The following is an 18,087-nucleotide window of genomic DNA, read 5'->3' as shown; positions in this document are numbered from 1 at the left end:
GGCCTCCATGGAATTGGTTTCTCCGCCTCATCTTCAAAGTCTTAATGGGGCCCCACTGGCCCATGTTCCTGAGGGCGAGACTCCTTCCTTTGCCTTGCCTGATGGCAACGGGCCCTTCTTCTCCTCAGTTGCATGAGAGCCATGAAAAAGATAGTGTTGCCTGCTGCCTCCATTCTACACTCCTCATCTCTGTGGAAAAATTGAACAGAGACATAATTGAACAGAACCCTGTAATGATCACCTTCCATCGCCAAGTTAGGGAGTCATTGTGAAGTCCTTGGGCTGCCCCCATTCCAGGCAGTCCATCCTCAGATCCTCCCTTGCAGCTGTAGCACGGCCTTAAGGATCACTGAAAGCTGACTCCCTGCCCCTGCCACCAAACGCCCCAGAGACGATAGTGCTTTCACAAAGGGGGTTGCATCTAGGTGAGTACAGCCAGGTGCTATCAGCCTCAGTCAGGGCACTGTCAGATTGCCTCCTCTGGAGCAGACTAGAGCCCAGACTTGCACTAATGTAATGACTGTAAACGTTGAGGCGTGTAACGCCTTAACCTCCCAGCTGCAATGTGTAGAGGTCTTTGGAGCATTTTGCATATGCACTTTAGCCATGGTTCCTTTACAGGTGGATCCTTCTGACCTTTGCGCATTCCTATGAGAGGGGAAAATAGTCATTCAAGCCCAATCAACATTTGGCCCCAAACCATAATGGATAATCGTAAGAATGCATATCATGAGTTAAGGTGCCCAAATCCTTCAGTTGGCATTTGAGTCTTCCTAACATGTCTCAGCTGAGCCTTGCTCTCCATGTCCTGAAGCAGAAATTATTAGGATGCCCCTTTGCTCCTTCAATCGGCTCAAAGATGCAGTAGTTGACTCCTCCCACAAGCCCTCAGGCCTCTCCCCTGGTGACTTATTATCTAGGTTATTTTTCAACTCCGTCATTCCATTGGCTGTCAAAATGGTGCTACTCCACTTCTATTATGAGACAAGCTTCCAAACCCCACACCACCCCCAACCCATACCATTGTCACTGTCTAAGTCCCTCCTATTGTCCTGGAAGAGCATAATGTTCAAGTTTCCCTCCGATCACTCTCCTGCCTCCCCTCTGATCCTGGAGCCCATTGTAATTCTTGTAGAAATCCCTGCCCTCCCCCTTGAACCGTTATCTGTTGATGTCCCGATACCCCATGTTGAATTGACCCCTCCCCATCTTGAGATCCTATGCACAGTGACCTACCGAGAACCCCCACCGCTACCCAATGACACCATCGAGTAACCACCACCCCCCCGCCCCCGGGTCTTAGTTATCAGTTCCCCATTTACAGACTGCAGATGCCTCCCCTGACTGTGACTGTGCCATCTGTGGCCTAGTAACAAGCCACCAACCCCCAGGACAGAAATGTGTGAAAGACTGACCACGCCCTGCACACCATGTTACGCGTGGCTGACACAGGATGGAAAGGCCTTCGCCCTCCCTGAACTGGGGCCAGCACATGCATGCCAGGCACAGCTTTGTGGCATGGTGGCACTACCCCAAAACCAACTGTGTCTCCTGGCCCCAACTACATGGTGCACACTGCCCTAGACTTATGGCCCCTCTTCCTTTCACCCTCATCATGTGTCTCTGTCCACCCCTTCCCTCCTGTGCTCCAGTCAGACACCCCACCCCTAGTCAAACGTGTGCCTTCCACCCCCTTCCCTTGCCTCTGTCTAGTCTCACCGCACCCCCCCAGCGTGTACCTTCTAGACCACCCCCACTTCCCTTCCCGCTGGTCTTGCCTGAGCAGCCTTGGCACAGTTGGAGCAGCTGCTAGCGCACAGCAGTGAAAGGTAGGCCACCGCTGCAGCACAAACCTCGAAGTCGTGAATGTAAAGCATTTCATCAGGTGCAGGTCAGTTAAATCCGGTCGTGATTCACAAGGGTCCAACTAGCCCCCAGCGCGATCATTTGATATGGAGTGGGAGCGTGATTTTGGCGAGCTGGGTTTTTAATGAGTATTTATGAGATGCAAAGACATGCAAATACGGTTCCCCATAGGGCACGGCAGGCAACCCGACCTGCCACAAAAATTGGGAGTGGAAAACTGACTTTTGGCTGCATTCCAAATTCTCTGGTCCCACTAGCCATGATGCCTGCTGCTGGCGGGACCCAAAAATTCTGTCAACGGAATGAGAGACAAGAAGAACGAAAGCAATTACAATTTTAACACCAACCTATTGTTGGGAACAGAGGAAAACTAGGCAGATTATGGGAAAATTAAATTAATTTAGATAAAAAGGGGAGCAGAGTACACAGGATATTACCAGGTAATGAAAAAGTTCCAACAGAAGCAATGTCACATGGAAACCAAACCATAAAGTTAAGAACTTAAACTTAAAGAGTATTAAAAAGAAGCTGTAACTAAGAGTATAATGAACTCAATGTATAATGATTGTAACAACAACTGAATTGAAGATTTAATACTTATAACATTATGACAAATTCAGAGGCTCCATGAACAGTTATTTGTTAGAAATTTTCTCATTAATATCCATAAACACTGTTCAAAAGAATTTATATTATTGATTAATATAAGAACATACGCTGAGACATTAATCTATAACTAGTTTTCACATATTCGGGGTGAAACTTAACTTTGGTTGTTCCCGTAAAATGGGCATTAATGGATTGGCCAACTGTTACACTGAGTTTCCTTTAAAAGTTGAATTTCACTCCCCCCCCCTCACCATTGTAGTCATTTTTCAGAGGGGTTTTACTGGTGGAGCAAAGATTAAAAATGAAAAAAATTGTTTCTTTCACCCACGTAGCTAATAAAATCTGTCGCATTGAAAATGTTCATAAGATTGCATGGGGGACTAAATTAACACTAACTGCAAGCTGTCATCCACAGAAAGGGCAGAATTCTCCCAAAATGAAACTAAGTGTAGTGGCGGACAGTTCCGGCAGCGCCCAGCCTGCCGTCCATAATGGCGGCAACTCATAACCGATTCTGCGCTTAGAGCCTCATTAATTATGCAAGGTCATGTTTTGCTCGAAATGCCTGGCAGGCCGGAAGCTGATTTGTTCGCCCGCTATCAGGTTCAAAGGTCCCAGCGCCATAAATGTCAGACTGTCACACAATCTTAATCTCTCCAACCCACCAGAGATATCTGCAACCCATAAGAGAAAGGCCGAGAGCCTCAGGACGAAGTCTGCATCCCGCTTTCCAACCAGGCCCTCCAGGCCATGGTCGGACAGGTGTAGGAACAACAGCATGTGCTCTACCCCACGGATGGCTGCAAGAAGCATAGCAGCCTCACCTCTTGGGCCTGGGACACCGCAGTGGAGCAGGTCAGCCCAAAGTGCCACCCAGTGCAGGAAGAGGATGAATGGTTTCGTCCGCGCTGGCAGGGTAAGTCATCCTTCAGCACCCTCTAATATCAAACTCTCATCATGGCATCGTGCACTCAAACAGCCATTCTCTTCAGGGGTTTCACGCAACCATTAGCGGGGGAAGCATATCAACACTTGTTTTCTCACCGAGATGTTCACATCACCACCATCCCATCTGTCACGTTGCTCACACTCCATCCTCTGGCCCTTCTGGGGAGGGCTCATCACACACACGGGATGTGCATATCACCCAACCTCTGCTCCATCCTTTTTCATCACATGCCTTTCTTTCTTCTTCATATAGGCCAAGCTGGCGCATAATAGGCACGAGAGCGCAGACCAGGGGAGGGACACCCGACATCCTCAGTGAATTTGGAGGCTGCAGCTGAGCTGGCTGAGGACAACAGGGATCGCTCCTGTGGGGAAGGGAGATCGGCCTCTCCAACCAACCTAGTACAGATCTCAGCTCCATCACCTCATCAAATCCTGACATTCACAGTGAGTCACGTACTGTCTTATCTAGCTCATGCTCCTTTACTAAAACTTTCTTTTCTATTTTCTAGGCACAATCACATCGAGGCCCCCAAGCCATTTCTGCACCACCAGTGCGAGCCCCCGACTTAATTTGAGGACGAAGCTCCAGAAGGGCCATCACGGCACCCACATGCACCCTCCACCAGCTCAGAGACACACAAGTGTCAGTGGGGCACAGATGTAGATTAGGCTCAGGCTCACTTCCTGGGGAACACCTCACTGACACGTCCCAGCAGCAGTCGGAGGCAGGGACAGCCCAGGTCTCCGGCACTCGGAGGGCTGCTGGAGGCCAGCCACGTGCTCAGTCCAAGTCAGTTGATGAGCCTCTGGAAGCAGCCACCAAATCTATGCTGGAGATGCAATGACAGTTGGCGGAACATCAGGCAGAGATTCGGTAGTCACTCAGCAGACTAGAGTGAATGATGAAGAAGTCTGTCCGTGTCCTGTCTGATGTCCTGGCTCTGACATGCGAGCGCCTCAAGGTCACCACGGGAAGGCTGGCGACCACCATGGAGACCTTGGTCCAGCAGGTCTTGCCGGATTTGTGCTCAGCCCTGCACTCCATGGCTGCACACCCTGGTGGGCACCATCAGGATATAGGCAACATGGCGACGAGGCACCCTGACCTCACTCCAGGCACACCATCTTCTACAGGAGTTGGGCACCCACAGGAAGGATGAGTGTCAGCCAGATACCCTGGGGGCCTTCTCTCAGGACACTCCCAAGGGTGTGCAGCTGCTCACAGCCTCCTCTGCCTGTGACCCCATCCACTCCAGCTTCTCAAGCTGCCAAGGGTGCTTCTGCCCCGAGCAGGTGACCGTTATCAGGCCAGGGCCCTCTGGGCCACAGGGCACCAGAGGGCATCCGCAAAGGTCATCACAGGCATCAGGATGTAGCAGTCAGCAGGCTGCCTCCATCTCTGCTACAGATGTTGGAACTGCACCCAGGCGTAGCGCTAGAGTTAGGAAAGTTAAGAAAAATTGATGTCACTTTTGGGTCATGGGTGTGCTAGACGTAACTAAATTGCACTTATGTTAATACATTTGATGGTTATGTGAATGTTCCTATGAAGGCGTTGTGATTTTATACTTTGAGTCCTATTTATTTTGAGGTTTAGCCTTCCTCCCACTTAGTGATAGTATCCTACTTTGAAATTAACATTCCTGTGATGTCAACCTCAGTTGAACTAGTATCTGCACTCCTTGTGCAATGTTGGGGAGATGTGTTTAAATCTTTATTGGGAGTGTGTGATGTAAGTGTTTCTCACCCTTCTTCCTCAAAGAACACCACTGAGTGAGGGCAGCTCATCAACACTGATAATCTAGCGGCATGTGTGCCTCAGTGGCTCAGTGGTAGTGGCAGAAGAAAAGACATACATGGGAGGAGGAGATCCCTGAGCATGTCCACATCTTAGTCGCAGCAGTGTTGGCACCATTAGATGGTGGCGAAGGCTTCAAGTCTTCTCTCGCATCGATCTTGTTCCTAAGTGGGCTCTCAGTTCCCAGAGTGAGGCTCACTCACAGGGCCCCATGGACCAAAGCAAATATTATGGTCTGGTGATTCATGAGGCAGTTGTGAATGCGGGACTTGTATTCACTGAAAATGGGTGGACATCCCCTGAGTTGAAAGAAGATGGCATTGAGGGCCAGCAGAGATGTGGCCATATTTCCTCACTTGACTTTACTGTTCCTGGAACCTGTCAGCGATTAACGTATCACAGGCAAGTCTCTCATGTTTTCCTTCCTCCGTGGCGTGATCACACTCATACTGATCCTCAGCAGCCTCCTGAGGTTCCTGGGCCTCCGGATCTTCATCCTCTAATGAGCTCTCATCTTCATCCAGGTCATCCTCTGGCAGAGGCTCATCTCTTTGCATAGCCAGATTGTGAAGGTTGCAACACACTGCAATGATACGGGAAACCCTGTCGGGAGTGTCTTGGAGTGAGCCACCTCAGCTGTCCAAACATCTGAAACACATCTTCAGGAGCCCTATGGGACTCTATAAGGGAGTGTTAGGAGCTGTGAGCAGCATAGTACCTCTCCTAGGAACAACAGTGAGGGCGACGCACCAGTGTCATCAGCCAGTGCTTCAGTGGGTACCCCTTATCCCCAAGCAGCCATCTCTGCAGGCATAATGGCCCCTCGAAAATCTCAGGCAACTGGGAGTGTCTCAGAATGTAGGAGTCATGGCAACTCCCAGGGTACTGTGCACAAACATGCAGTATGTGCTTCCAGTGATCACACACAAGTTGCACATTGATGGAATGATAGCCCTTGCTGTTTATAAACATTAGGGCCTGCTGCCTTGGAGCCTGTATAGTCACATAGGTGAAATCTATTGCACCCTGCATTCTAGGGAAGTCCGAGATGGCGGTGAAGCCAGTGAATCTTGCAGCCTTGGCTATCTTTGCCCAGAGCAAACTTGACATAATGATGGGCCTTCTTATAAAGGGCATCTGTGATCTCCTTGATGCATCGATGTGTTGCGGATTGAGATGCCACACAGCTTGCCTGTTAATCCTTGGAAAGAACCGGAGGCCAGGAAATTGAGTGCAGCGGTCATTTTCAAAGCCACTGGTAGGGGATACCCTCCAACTCCATGTGGCATCAGGTCTTCATGAAGAATGTGGCATATGATGCACCAAATCTCGGGACGAGCCCAGATGTGTACAGCATTGCCTCTCGCTTATTTGTAAATAGGAGACTCTTGGTCGATAAACCCTAGGCCTGGTGAGTCGCTCCTGTTGTCTGGGTCTCTCCTCCTGACCCTCCTATTCATGCTGTGGCTCTGCTTGACCATGTCGCTCCTGCAGGAGCTGCACGTGGAGTTGCCTCTCCCTCCTTCACCTCCTCCATTGCATTAAGACCCTAACAAAGGCAGCATTGAGCCCTGGATTCATTTCTGCTTTTGTCTTCTCTCTGAAAGGAAACATTGAAGGCATTAATGATTCAATGGGCAAGAAAGCGAAGCTCAGAGGATGACATGTTTGGAAACTGTAAGGTCCATAGCTTCGCCTGCCCTATTTGCATGAAGGTTGATGCCGCCTGGTCTCTGATACACTGGCACACATTGAGGTGACCAAGATGGCATCACAGATATGTAACATCTTGAGCCCTGCGTGGGATGCTAAAGTTTAAGTGAGATGATTGACCCAATCTAGCTCTGTGCTCCAATCTCTGATGTGACATATTAATGACCAGTCAGTTGCTCATGGCCAATGAATGGATGCCCTTTGGCCCGTTAGGAATGTCACATTTGGTAAACACGTGACAGGCCTTCATTAATGAAGTGCCACATATGATACAGCTGTGTCTCCCTCACTATTGCCTGCATTCCCAAATTCTACATTCCTTTGTGTTACACTTGAGAAGCAAAGGCTGTAATGTATCACCACTGAGTTCTGAGTTGCCCTTTGACAGTACACATAAAGCCATTGGTTTTAAGTGGCTTTCATTGCAAGGAGGTTTTTCTCCTTTCTTTCTAAGCAGACCCCTGCTCACTCCTGCAGCATCAAGAGATTAGAGGGCGACCCCAGAAAGGCTCCACTGGTGTTCCCCTTCCCCCTGACTGCCATTCCATAGCCTTCCCTCCCTGTTGTCCCCTCATGTTCGCCCTTCCCCGACTGCGATTCCACAGCCTTCCCTCCCCGTTGACCCCCTCATTTCCCTTCTCCCACCCCGACTGCCATTCCACAGCCCTCCCTCCCTGTTTCCCCCCTTGTGTCTGTCATCCCGACTCCGCTCCTCACAGCCCATCCCGGTTGAAGTGCTAGTCTCTGAAAATGGAGGCCTGCATGAGTACCGCAGCACAGTGGTGTTCCTTGGGAGAATGAAAGCAAAGAGAAGGAGCAGTCCAACTCTATAGCCCCAGCTGTAGGGTTCACCGCAACAAGTCTAGCGCAGCGCTATGACAGGTATGTTCCACTCACCTCGAAGTTACCAGCGAACTGAGGTCCGATTTGTGCACGCAATCCCTTTTCAAATGGGCTTGATGCTGACGTAATTTCCCACTGGCATGACGGAAGATTGGAAGGCCTGGCAAGATTCCGGCGAGCAGCTGTTTTAATGAGCGTTCATGACATGCTAATGAATGTAAATGGTGGTCACGCCACTAATCAGTGGGATTACCTTCCCGCCATGAAAACACCATTGGGAGAATTGCGACTTGTTTTTACGACAGCGGGTTTCCAATTTTTTGCCTCCCCCTGGATTATCTGCTCCCGCCCGCCACGAAACCCACTGCGGGCGGGATGGGAGAATTCCACCCAAAGTGTTTCAAGGTGATGATTTCATGTATGTGTTTAGCTTCTCTGCATGTGACTCAGTAATTCCTCAACGCTGATGATGTTAATATCATGTCATGGAACTCTTTTTTTTGTAGAAATGTGGCTTCCTGCTTGGATTTGTATGATTTAGATGACTTAAGATATTAACATTTATTTAACAGCTTTGAATTTGGAAAGAATACTTCAATGCTACATGGGAAGGTAGTTTTGCAAATAGAAAATGCCACAAATTACATGTAGTTTATAATATTCAGTCCTGACAAATTAAAGGAAATAATTTTATAGGCATAAAGAAGACATGCATTTTGATAACCATACAGGATATTTGGTGCTCCAAAGAGTAAATAAAGGTGTAATTAGGGGGAAGGTGGTGGCATAGTGGTATTGTCACTGGACTAGTATTCCAGAGATCCAGGGTAACGCTCTAGAGACTTAGGTTCAAATCCCAACATCACAGATGGTGAAATTTGAATTCAATAAAAAAATCGGGAATTAGAATCTGATGATGACCACAAAACCATTGCTGATTGTCATAGAAACCTACCTGGTACATTAATGTCCTTTAGGGAAGGAAATCTGCCATCCTTACGTGACCTAGCCTACATGTGATTCCAGACCCACAGCAATGTGGTTGACTCTTAAAATGCCCTCTGAACAAGGGTAATTAGGGATGAGCAATAAATGCTGGCCTAGCCAGCGACGCCCATGTCCCATGAACAAATAAAAAATAACTTTTGAAATCATATCAGGTGCCAACACCAGGGCCAGGGAGAGAAATCATGGGCCCTGGTGCTTCTCCTGTTTCTGGGCCCCTTATTCCTCCATCCCCACTTTAACCTTCTCCATCAATCATGCATAATATTTTTTTCCCCTTTCAAGATTCACTAATCACAGAAAAGTCCTAGTAAAATGATAATGCCCATTTTTGACATCTGGTTACAAATATCATCTGATATATATGCAGAATGGGTCATTAATATTAAGGGCAGCAATGGTATAATGCAGTGTTAGTTTGTGTGCACCCTATAGGTGATCCCACCACGACTATTAAACAAACCAGAGGGTACAAAATTTACCTTAAGAGCATTGTGCAATATTGTTAATTTTACAGGAAAATATCCCATTAGTTATGCATAACGCTGTGCAGACGATAACACTGATTTTGGAGACAGCCTCAGGCCTCATTAACATGTTCTGCACATTGCACCATATGGACATGGTGACAGTAAATTATATTTGGAGAAAGATTTAATATTTGCAGCACAGATAAACTGCAGAAGACCTTTTCCATTCTGTAGAAGTAGAAGAAAACTTTTTTCTGCCCGGGTGCGTGATATTATTCAATATAATTATTTCATTCAAGGGGTGTAATTGTATTCTATTTTATCAGTAATCTCACAGGGTGGAAAGATCAAGTGGCTCCAGAGAAACAAAATGGAATGATTGAACAACATAGGTTTTCACTGTTAGCGATAAGCACTGAGCCCTCAAATGTCTCTGTGTGACATAACTTTTAAGAGGCCAAAGGACAAAGGCTGAATGGTCCACAATTGTATGTGTTTTCTGAAGACTCCGCTGATTGCTGCTTCTCACTGCAATATATTTTTACTATCTACTATGCAACACAACTTTATCACAATATTTCAATACCTGAAAAAACTCATAAAAAGCACCAGGATAGAGTGACATAATAGGTAGACAAAAGGACAAGATTGAAGTTAATGGAAAACAGTTTTGAGAATCATGTGCCGTGTAAAACAGATTACTGATTCACTATGAGCCCATTATGCATTTCTGTCCTGGCAATTCCACCCCACGAAGCCTGCTCACAGTAAACTTCCATTATTTTTTTATTCATTCGCGGGATGTGGACTTTGCTGCCTATGCCAGCATTTATTGCCCATCCCTAATTGCCCTTGAGAAGGTGGTGGTGAGCTGCCTTCTTGAACCACTGCAGTCCGTGTGGTGTAGGTACACCCACAGTGCTGTTAGGGAAGGAGTTCCAGGATTTTGACCCAGCGACAGTGAAGGAACAGCAATGTATTTCCAAGTCAGGATGGCGAGTGACTTGGAGGTGAACTTCCAGGTGGTGGTGTTCCAACAAAATAAACAGAACGTCAGCCATGATTCCACCCTCTGTTCGTAAGATAATTATGGATGACAAAGGCCACCTAGCCCAGCTTGTCTCAGCCATTCATGAATGACAAACATTTGTATTAGGAGTAGGCCATTCGGCCCTTCGAGCCTGCTCCACCATTTGATAACATTGCCTACATAATACCAGTGACTACAACTCAAAAGTACTTAATTGGCTGTAAATCGATTTGGGACATTGTGAACGGTGCTGTATAAATATAGGTTTTGTCTTTCTTTCATTATACCTGCATGCAATAGGCAGAGTGGCTGTAGTAATGGTGAAATTGAAGGCCCAATGGTCTCTCAGCAAAGTTAGTCACAGAGCAATCAACTACGTTAGGAAAGTGGCTGTAAAAAAAATCACTACATTTACAAAACAATTCAACTCTGTAGCTAATACAACCTTACCATTCTGACTTTTCTGGCACCAACCCACTGTCATACAATTGTGTTGTACACTGTGAATTTACAGCTCATCCACATGTTACATTGCATTTGCACTAAATAAATGTACAGATAGTATTTTTAAAAATTCTAATCGTTGTTCAAGGTATGAGGGAAAGAGGCAAATTAAGTGGAAAAATGAAATTAATAAGTAAGAAACTCTAACAACAACAAAAATGACAGCAAAATCCTGAGAGAAATCATTTCTAGAAGCACTTATGTAAGAGGATTGGGCTTCTATAAAGATCCTTTATGGTAAAAGCCCTTTATGCTGTTTCGCTGAGATTTCATTGGTTTTTTTTGCCAAAGTTACAATGGATGATTGGGAATCCTTACCCTCAGAGAAATGTTAGTCACACAGTGTGACCACCTTCTGCTAGATTTTAAACAGGATTATGCAGGGTAGGGTGAACCTAGGATGGAGTAGAGCAGAGATTTGTAAAACCTTTCTTGAAGCAATCTTGTGACAAATAGGAATTTAATTCCCAGGCTTTGCAAGAGTAATAAAACAGGTGATAGCGAGTCAACATCCTGTTTTGCATTGCTCCTGGTTTTTAGTTTCTTACATTTATTTTAATGATGCCCAAGATTCTTAAGCCTCTGGTACATCAACACAGCATGTCATCAGAATTGTGTCTACATTAGGGCATAATAAAAATTTAGAGTGCTATTTATGTGCTGGCTTAAAAGAGAGTTCTGAGAAATGTGCAATATTTAATTTTGTGGTACTAAACCTTAAAAATGACCTCACTACCCTCAACCCCCTCCAACCACCCTACACTCCCTCCAACCTCCCTGCAATACAATTATGAACTGCTATTGATAGATGGTATAGAGCATTCTGTATCTCAGAATCTCCCTTTCTCTTGATTGAAAGAGAACATAAATGATGGGATACATCAGTGTGGTAATTTATCTCACACTCTTACTTGAGACATGGGATGTTGTCCTTTACTCCTTCTGGTGTTAATGCATTTGCACTACCAGATAATGCTGGAGTCTTTGAGAAGGAAAGCTGTGAAGAAGTATCAGTGATTGGCAGTACAGATTCGGGTTCAGGAGTAACAATATCTTCAACTTCATACTGTAATCGCAGTTCTAGAGCCTAGAAGCACAAAAATTTGAAAAAAATATTAAGCACAATTTCTTACATTAAGGATTACAAACTTTTTATAAGTGTATTTAACCTGCAGTTTTTCTTCTCTGTAGTTTTTAACCATCGCACATAATTTAGAGGATGGAGGTCTGTTCTCAGGTCTTCGTCTATACTCCACAGCATGAGTGACCCAGGAACAAGTGACCTTCTGATTTTTCCTCACTTTGGGAAAGTGGCTGCACCCTTCACCTGTCATTTCTCCAGAGCAGCATGGCCAGAATAGAGAATTGTGAAAATCTAGCCTATGATCTTTCTCTAGTCTTCGATGGGAGGCAGTTGTGCCACACTGGGCCCATTATAATGAGGTCTGAGGACCAATATCTGGTGAAACTCGAATTTCACCTCACACTGTCCAGCACACCCAAAAATGGGCGCTCCTGAATTTCTGAGCCTATATATTTTATATTATTATTCAAAATATAGCAGCCATTTTACATACACTATTGTATGTCATGTTTAAATGTGTGGTAACTGTAGATGTTCTATCTGCAGATGACACCTCTGCACCTATCTCCCAGTTTACTCAGGTGGTTAAATCCCCATAGTTTGTTGCCAGGTAGCATCAACAATAATGGCAAATGTGGCTGATGCAGGCAATACACTTATCACAGCAAGGAAGTTATGAATGAATGTAATGAAAACAGAAAATACTGGAAAATCTCAGCAGGCTAAGCAGCATCTGTGGAGGCGAAACAGAGTTAATGTTTCCAGTTGATAATTTTTCATCAGAACTGGAACTGGAGAAAGTTGGCAACGTATCAGATTTTAAGCAATTACAGAGGCAGGGAAAGAGGGGAGGGGTGAAGAACAAAAGGTAAGGTCTGTGATTGTGTGGAAGGCAGGAGTAATTAAAGGACAAAAGGAATGATGATGAGAGGCAAAAAGAGATGGTAGTGAAAACAAACAATGCTGGAAATACTCAGCAGGTCAAGCCGCATCTGCGGAGAGAAATAAAGTTAACATTTCAAGTTTGCGGTCTTTAGAGAACAGAGGGTGTTAATGTATTAAATTACCAGTAAATTGCTTAATGAAAACAGTTAAGAGATACAAAAGCTCATCAGTGGGACACATAAAAAGGCAAAATAAAGTGTAGATAATATAGCAGTGAAAACCACAAGACAAAAACAAGACATAGACAAAGTACACAAAAGCATGAGAAAAAAGAAGGTAAATTTTTTAAAAAGCTGAAGGTCAGCAGACATGAAAATGAAAGCAAAATACAAGTAAAAAAATGGTGCATCCATCAGTCATAAGGAGAGAAAAATGAATTTATTTAATTGCTCAAATGGTCACCAACACTGTGTCCTGACAAAAGATCTCTGACCCAAATAATAGCCTCTCTTTCCACTGGACACTGACAGACACACCCCATGTTGCATGAGCCCACTGCTGTGATGAAGATGGAAGGTGTAGCTAAGATTTGAAGTTACCAAAGTCAGTGCTAAGACCAGAGGGCTACAGAATACACAGCAGAAAGATGAAAGATGGAAACTGGTGCTGAGCTTCACAAGAACACTGTAAAAAACCAACAATAATTTGCATTTATCTAGCCTCTTTAAGGCAGAAATGAAGTCTCAAGGTGCATAAGGTGAAAAAACGATGGAGCGGTCAGAATGGGATTAGAAGGGTGAAGTTAAGCAGCAAGCAACAGGCAGATTGGGGTGACGCTTGCCAACAGAGCAGAAATTTCCAGAAAGTAGCCGCCTAATCTGCATATGGTCTTTTCAATGTACAGGAGACCGCATGCTAGCAGTTAAAATAGTGTACTACTAGATTAGAAGAACTGAATTTCCAGCACTCAGAGAAGAACTCTTTAAAGGCCTGGATATTGGTCTAGGCGGAGATCAATGGACATGTGTTCATCTCCTACACTTGCAGGGGAAGAAGCCAGGGTAAGAATAACTGGAAATGGAGTGGTGGAAGAATGGACAAAGTATTGCAAAGGGACTAGTATTTCCAAAAAGCAGGAAGCAGAGGGAAGCAGGAAATGTCTTTTTACCTCCCCTCAATTACTTTTATATTCTTTTGTCCTTCTGATATTTCTGCATTATCTCACTGATGATATCTGTACTGTACAAAATATCTACAAGGATGTGTAAGTGACGTCCATATACATAATACATACTAAACTGTTTTCATCTGTCTGGAAAATAAAAATGGTTAATTTAGAGAAATGAACAACGGACACAATTATCTATCTCCCCATTCATCAAAAGTCAAATTAATTAATTCAAATTCACTGTTGCAGTAATTGAATACAATGATATATATGACAGCAAACAATTCTTATTTGGTAATTAGCAGCTACAATTATAAGTCCACCCATTAACATTCATGTTTAACGTAAAAATGCAAATACATAAAACATACAGTACCATTAAAATTGTACCTCATCATGGAAATAACTTTGCAGCTTGTGGCAACAAAAAGGGGAAGAATAAAAAGCCTGTTAACTTGTAGACTCACCACTAACTCAGTCGTAACTTCATGCTTGCTGAATCTGTAAACAATTACATGTGCCGAAATGCCTGCAACACAGAAAATTCTGCTTTCTGGACACCAACTGATCATCTGTATAGCATAGGGATCGTCTTCTACAATCTCTGCAATCTGCTTTGCATCTTTCACTTTCTGCTTTTCAAACACTTTGGAGGTTTTCAGCTTGTATAATATTTGAAGAGTTACTAGCAATGGACAGATAAAAATAACTAGATTAGTTAAAAAGTAGCAGTAGTGGCTAAAGAAACAGTTGATAAATCAATAACAGAACTTGAATTTAACACTAGTAGGCAAAAAATTCCTTTTCTTTCAATTTTCTAATTAGGTTTGATGACCAAGGGCTGAATTTTCCCCACAGAGGTGGAAAACAGGAGTCAGGACTGTTTTCAAGTCAGAAACCCGCTGCTGGTAGGAAACTCATTAAAGTCAAGATTTTTAGCCCTTAATTGGCATAGCTCCTTTTTCAATAAAGTACAGTGGCCAAAGGCCTTCCAGCATTAGAAAAGCAACCAGCTGCAGTACAAAGTAAATAACTGAGAGGGTGGTTCAATAAAAGGGTGCCCTCTCAGCCACTTTTTAAAATCTTTAATAGAAAGATATAAAATGCACCCATGTCACAATTGTGGGGTGCGTGGGGGTGGGTTGAAAACCCCACTACAGGACAGCTTTTTGCTCTACCCCCACACAGGTAGGCATGGGAGGCCTGTAGGCCTGCCAGGAACACTGGCACCCTAGTCTGCCACGGAGTGTCTGCCTCCAGGCAGTAAACCTGCCACCCCTGTCATGTCAGGAAACTGAAAGTTGACAGGAAAACCTCAGTCGGCCTCCATTATTGATCATTTACAGGGTTCTTAATGAGTCGTTCACAGGTCCCGAACCCACGTCAGCCAAAATGGCTGACGTCGGGAAGCCGGCATGCCAGCCGGCCTCATTATTTTTGGGCCTCATCTGCCTCCATTCCTGACATTGGTGAGGCCTGAAAATTCAGCCTCTGATGTTTAATTATCTCAGCACAGTATTCTTTACTTTATCTTCCTGATACTTAAGCTTCGCATTTTTGCATGACAAAAGACAACTTTTGGCAAAGAAACACTAATGACAAAAGTCTTAGGTATAACCTTTTAAGAGGCACCACTGGTGTCCTTCTGAGGCTGGGGTTAAGATACATTATTGGGCTGGAGCAAAAAACTTTATTCACTTGGTAGTATAGAACTTGAGCACTGATGAAAAAAGAGATATGCCGTCGAAGCTTTTTGTCTTGCACTATTCAGGACAAACGCAAGAATGCCAAATTTCAAAGGGAACAACAACTTGTACTGCATGAGAAAAGGGTGGTGATTGATTGGCAAGTCAATTCAGATTAGTCAAGGCTTTGCCACGGAAAATGCTCATGGAACTATTGTCCTCCAGGTTTTTGATTAATTTTAAAAAGGCGCAATGCGTGGACATTTTCCTTTTGCCTGCAGCGGACAGCTCCCTGCGTATGAATATATGTAGCGTCCAAGTGAGTGAGCCACATTGTGAGTCCAACTGATAATCTTAAATTGGTAATTCTTGGCGCATTCAGGATTGCACAGCAAGTGTTGTCCATTCACGAATCACATCTAACATTAGATATTATGTTCTGAGTTTTGCAAGCTCGGGCTGTTTAAGTACATTCAGTACTCTGCCTACTGTGAACAGCCAAAGGGACATGCTGTTTGATGTGATCTGCCAGTTGTTGGGACACACAGCCTACATACTCGAGGAAGTGGACGATGGAGAAATGGGAAAACCTGTATGAGAGGATGAGAAGACATTGAATTCTGTAGCTGAAGAGGATGGAGTACACACCTCCCTGTTCGACAGCATGTCAAACCTATAGCTGCACTGAGAAGCCTCAATTCTGCAGAGGTATCTGCTGTGAGAGGCAAGTTCTCATGATCTCTTTCTTATATCTCTCACAGGGCCAATTCTATAGGGGGAGCATACTAGTGCTGCAGCAACATCAGTAGGTTCCCTAGACAGTATCAAAGCCAAAGAACCAGTCCCATCACATCATTCAAGTGCACCCTCCAACTGCGCAGAAACACATCAGGGTTGGGCATGATTAGAAAGAGCGGAACTGGGTGAAAAGCACATCACAAGTGAGGAGGTGAGGGAGGCAGAGGCAGCTATGTACAGTCCCTCTCAAAGGATGAAGGACAGACTCAGACATTCTCAGCTGAGCACAGATGCACAGCCTCAGGAGTCACATTCAAGGCAGCTCTACTTTGACCATTAGCGTGAGTTGTATACCCACATGTCGTCAGAGTTACCTGAGGTAGTGTGGGGTCATGGGCTGAGAATGGAGGAATGTGAAATACCATGTCTCAGGGCTTTGAGAGCATGAGCTCCTCCAGAGAAAACGGCCAACCTCATGGAGAGCCATATACGGGAACACCTGGAGTTGATGCGGGAACAGTGCACTGACATGCAGAGAATGCATGCTACATTTTGTAGCACTGATTGCTCAGTGGCACTGATAATGGAAAGATACATGGAATGGATGCCTGTTTCAATCCAACTATAGATCCAGAGTGCCAACAGACTGAGGCAGTCACTAATAAGGATAAGGATGCTGCTCCTCAAAGGGCACCATCATTGCCACCGCCCTCTTGGCTCTGCTGAATGAGGGACCATTTATGCTAGGACCCTGTGACAGAGGCAACCCTACATTGACATTGATGCAGCAGCTTCTGGGGATGTCCCCATTGGCTGGTACGTGCGCTTATAGAAATTGTTAATTTTTGATTACATTGGAGACATTGTAACCTGATCCCAAATCTGTGAGCAGTAAACCTCAAAAAGAGGGAAGAAGTGGTGAAGGGAAGCAATGGTCTTTGAATGGAAACACTGAGACCACTAGAGAGATGTGTTCCATGCATTGTTGATAAGAATGAAACTAAGACGTTATGGCAGGTGCCAGGTTAGTGAAAGGACACAAGTATAAAGTACTTTCTGATACCAGCTGAATGGTTAGGGAATAGTAGCCCTCGCTGTTGATGCACTTTCACTGGTCGCTCACTTGATGCCTTGATGGCCACTTGGGTGCAATCAATGATGCCCTGCAGGAATCCAGAGATGGAGGTGAATCCCACTGTCTTTTATGCCTGAGCGGCTCAATCTGTTTGAAGTTGTATATACTACCCTCCTCTCGCAAACAAGGCATCAATGTGCTGCTTTCCACCAAGATCACCGCTGATCCTTAGAATGAGCCAAAGCCAAAGATGTTCAAGGCAACAGTGACTTTAACGGATACTGGCAGGGCATGCTGACCAGTCCTGTGAGGTCTGAAGTCTTCCTCAACGTGGGGATAAATCTCAGATAGTCAGGCACGGTCTCCTGCAGCACTGGTTCTCGGACATGTCCAGGAACTTCTTCAGCAGTGCATTCAATGCTGAAGGTATGGCCTTCATTGTTTTTTGCCCCTCATTCCTCTCCTTTTCCCTCCTCACGCTCAGGGCTCTGCATCTGCTCCTGAGGATGTTTATTGCTACTTGTCCCTATCTCCAAGTACCTTAATACCATATCCAGCTGTTGTCTTGCTTGCAGTCAGCTGCACTCAAAGCTTACTGTACCCAACTCTTATGGTCCCACGATGCCCCTGGAGGATCACAACCCTTTCAACAGACCGAGCATG

The 18,087-nt window shown here is 45.1% G+C and overlaps 1 protein-coding gene across 1 annotated transcript in view; it reads right to left on the bottom strand.

Annotated features, from left to right (window-relative positions):
* The window catches only part of stxbp5l (syntaxin binding protein 5L), a 578,167-nt gene that overhangs the window by 198,888 nt on the left and 361,192 nt on the right, over positions 1-18,087 (bottom strand). The window contains exons 15-16 of the mRNA XM_078559960.1: positions 14,394-14,611; positions 11,701-11,876 (exon numbers count right to left, since the gene is read on the bottom strand). Of these exons, the coding sequence (XP_078416086.1) occupies positions 11,701-11,876; positions 14,394-14,611 (394 nt within the window). The remainder of the gene's footprint in view (positions 1-11,700; positions 11,877-14,393; positions 14,612-18,087) is intronic.

The sequence above is a fragment of the Cetorhinus maximus genome, chromosome 16 (genome assembly GCF_964194155.1).
Source record: "Cetorhinus maximus chromosome 16, sCetMax3.hap1.1, whole genome shotgun sequence".
In the NCBI taxonomy this organism is placed as follows: domain Eukaryota; kingdom Metazoa; phylum Chordata; class Chondrichthyes; order Lamniformes; family Cetorhinidae; genus Cetorhinus; species Cetorhinus maximus.
Note: the sequence above shows the minus strand (reverse complement) of the source record. Positions and strands in the feature narration are given on the sequence as shown.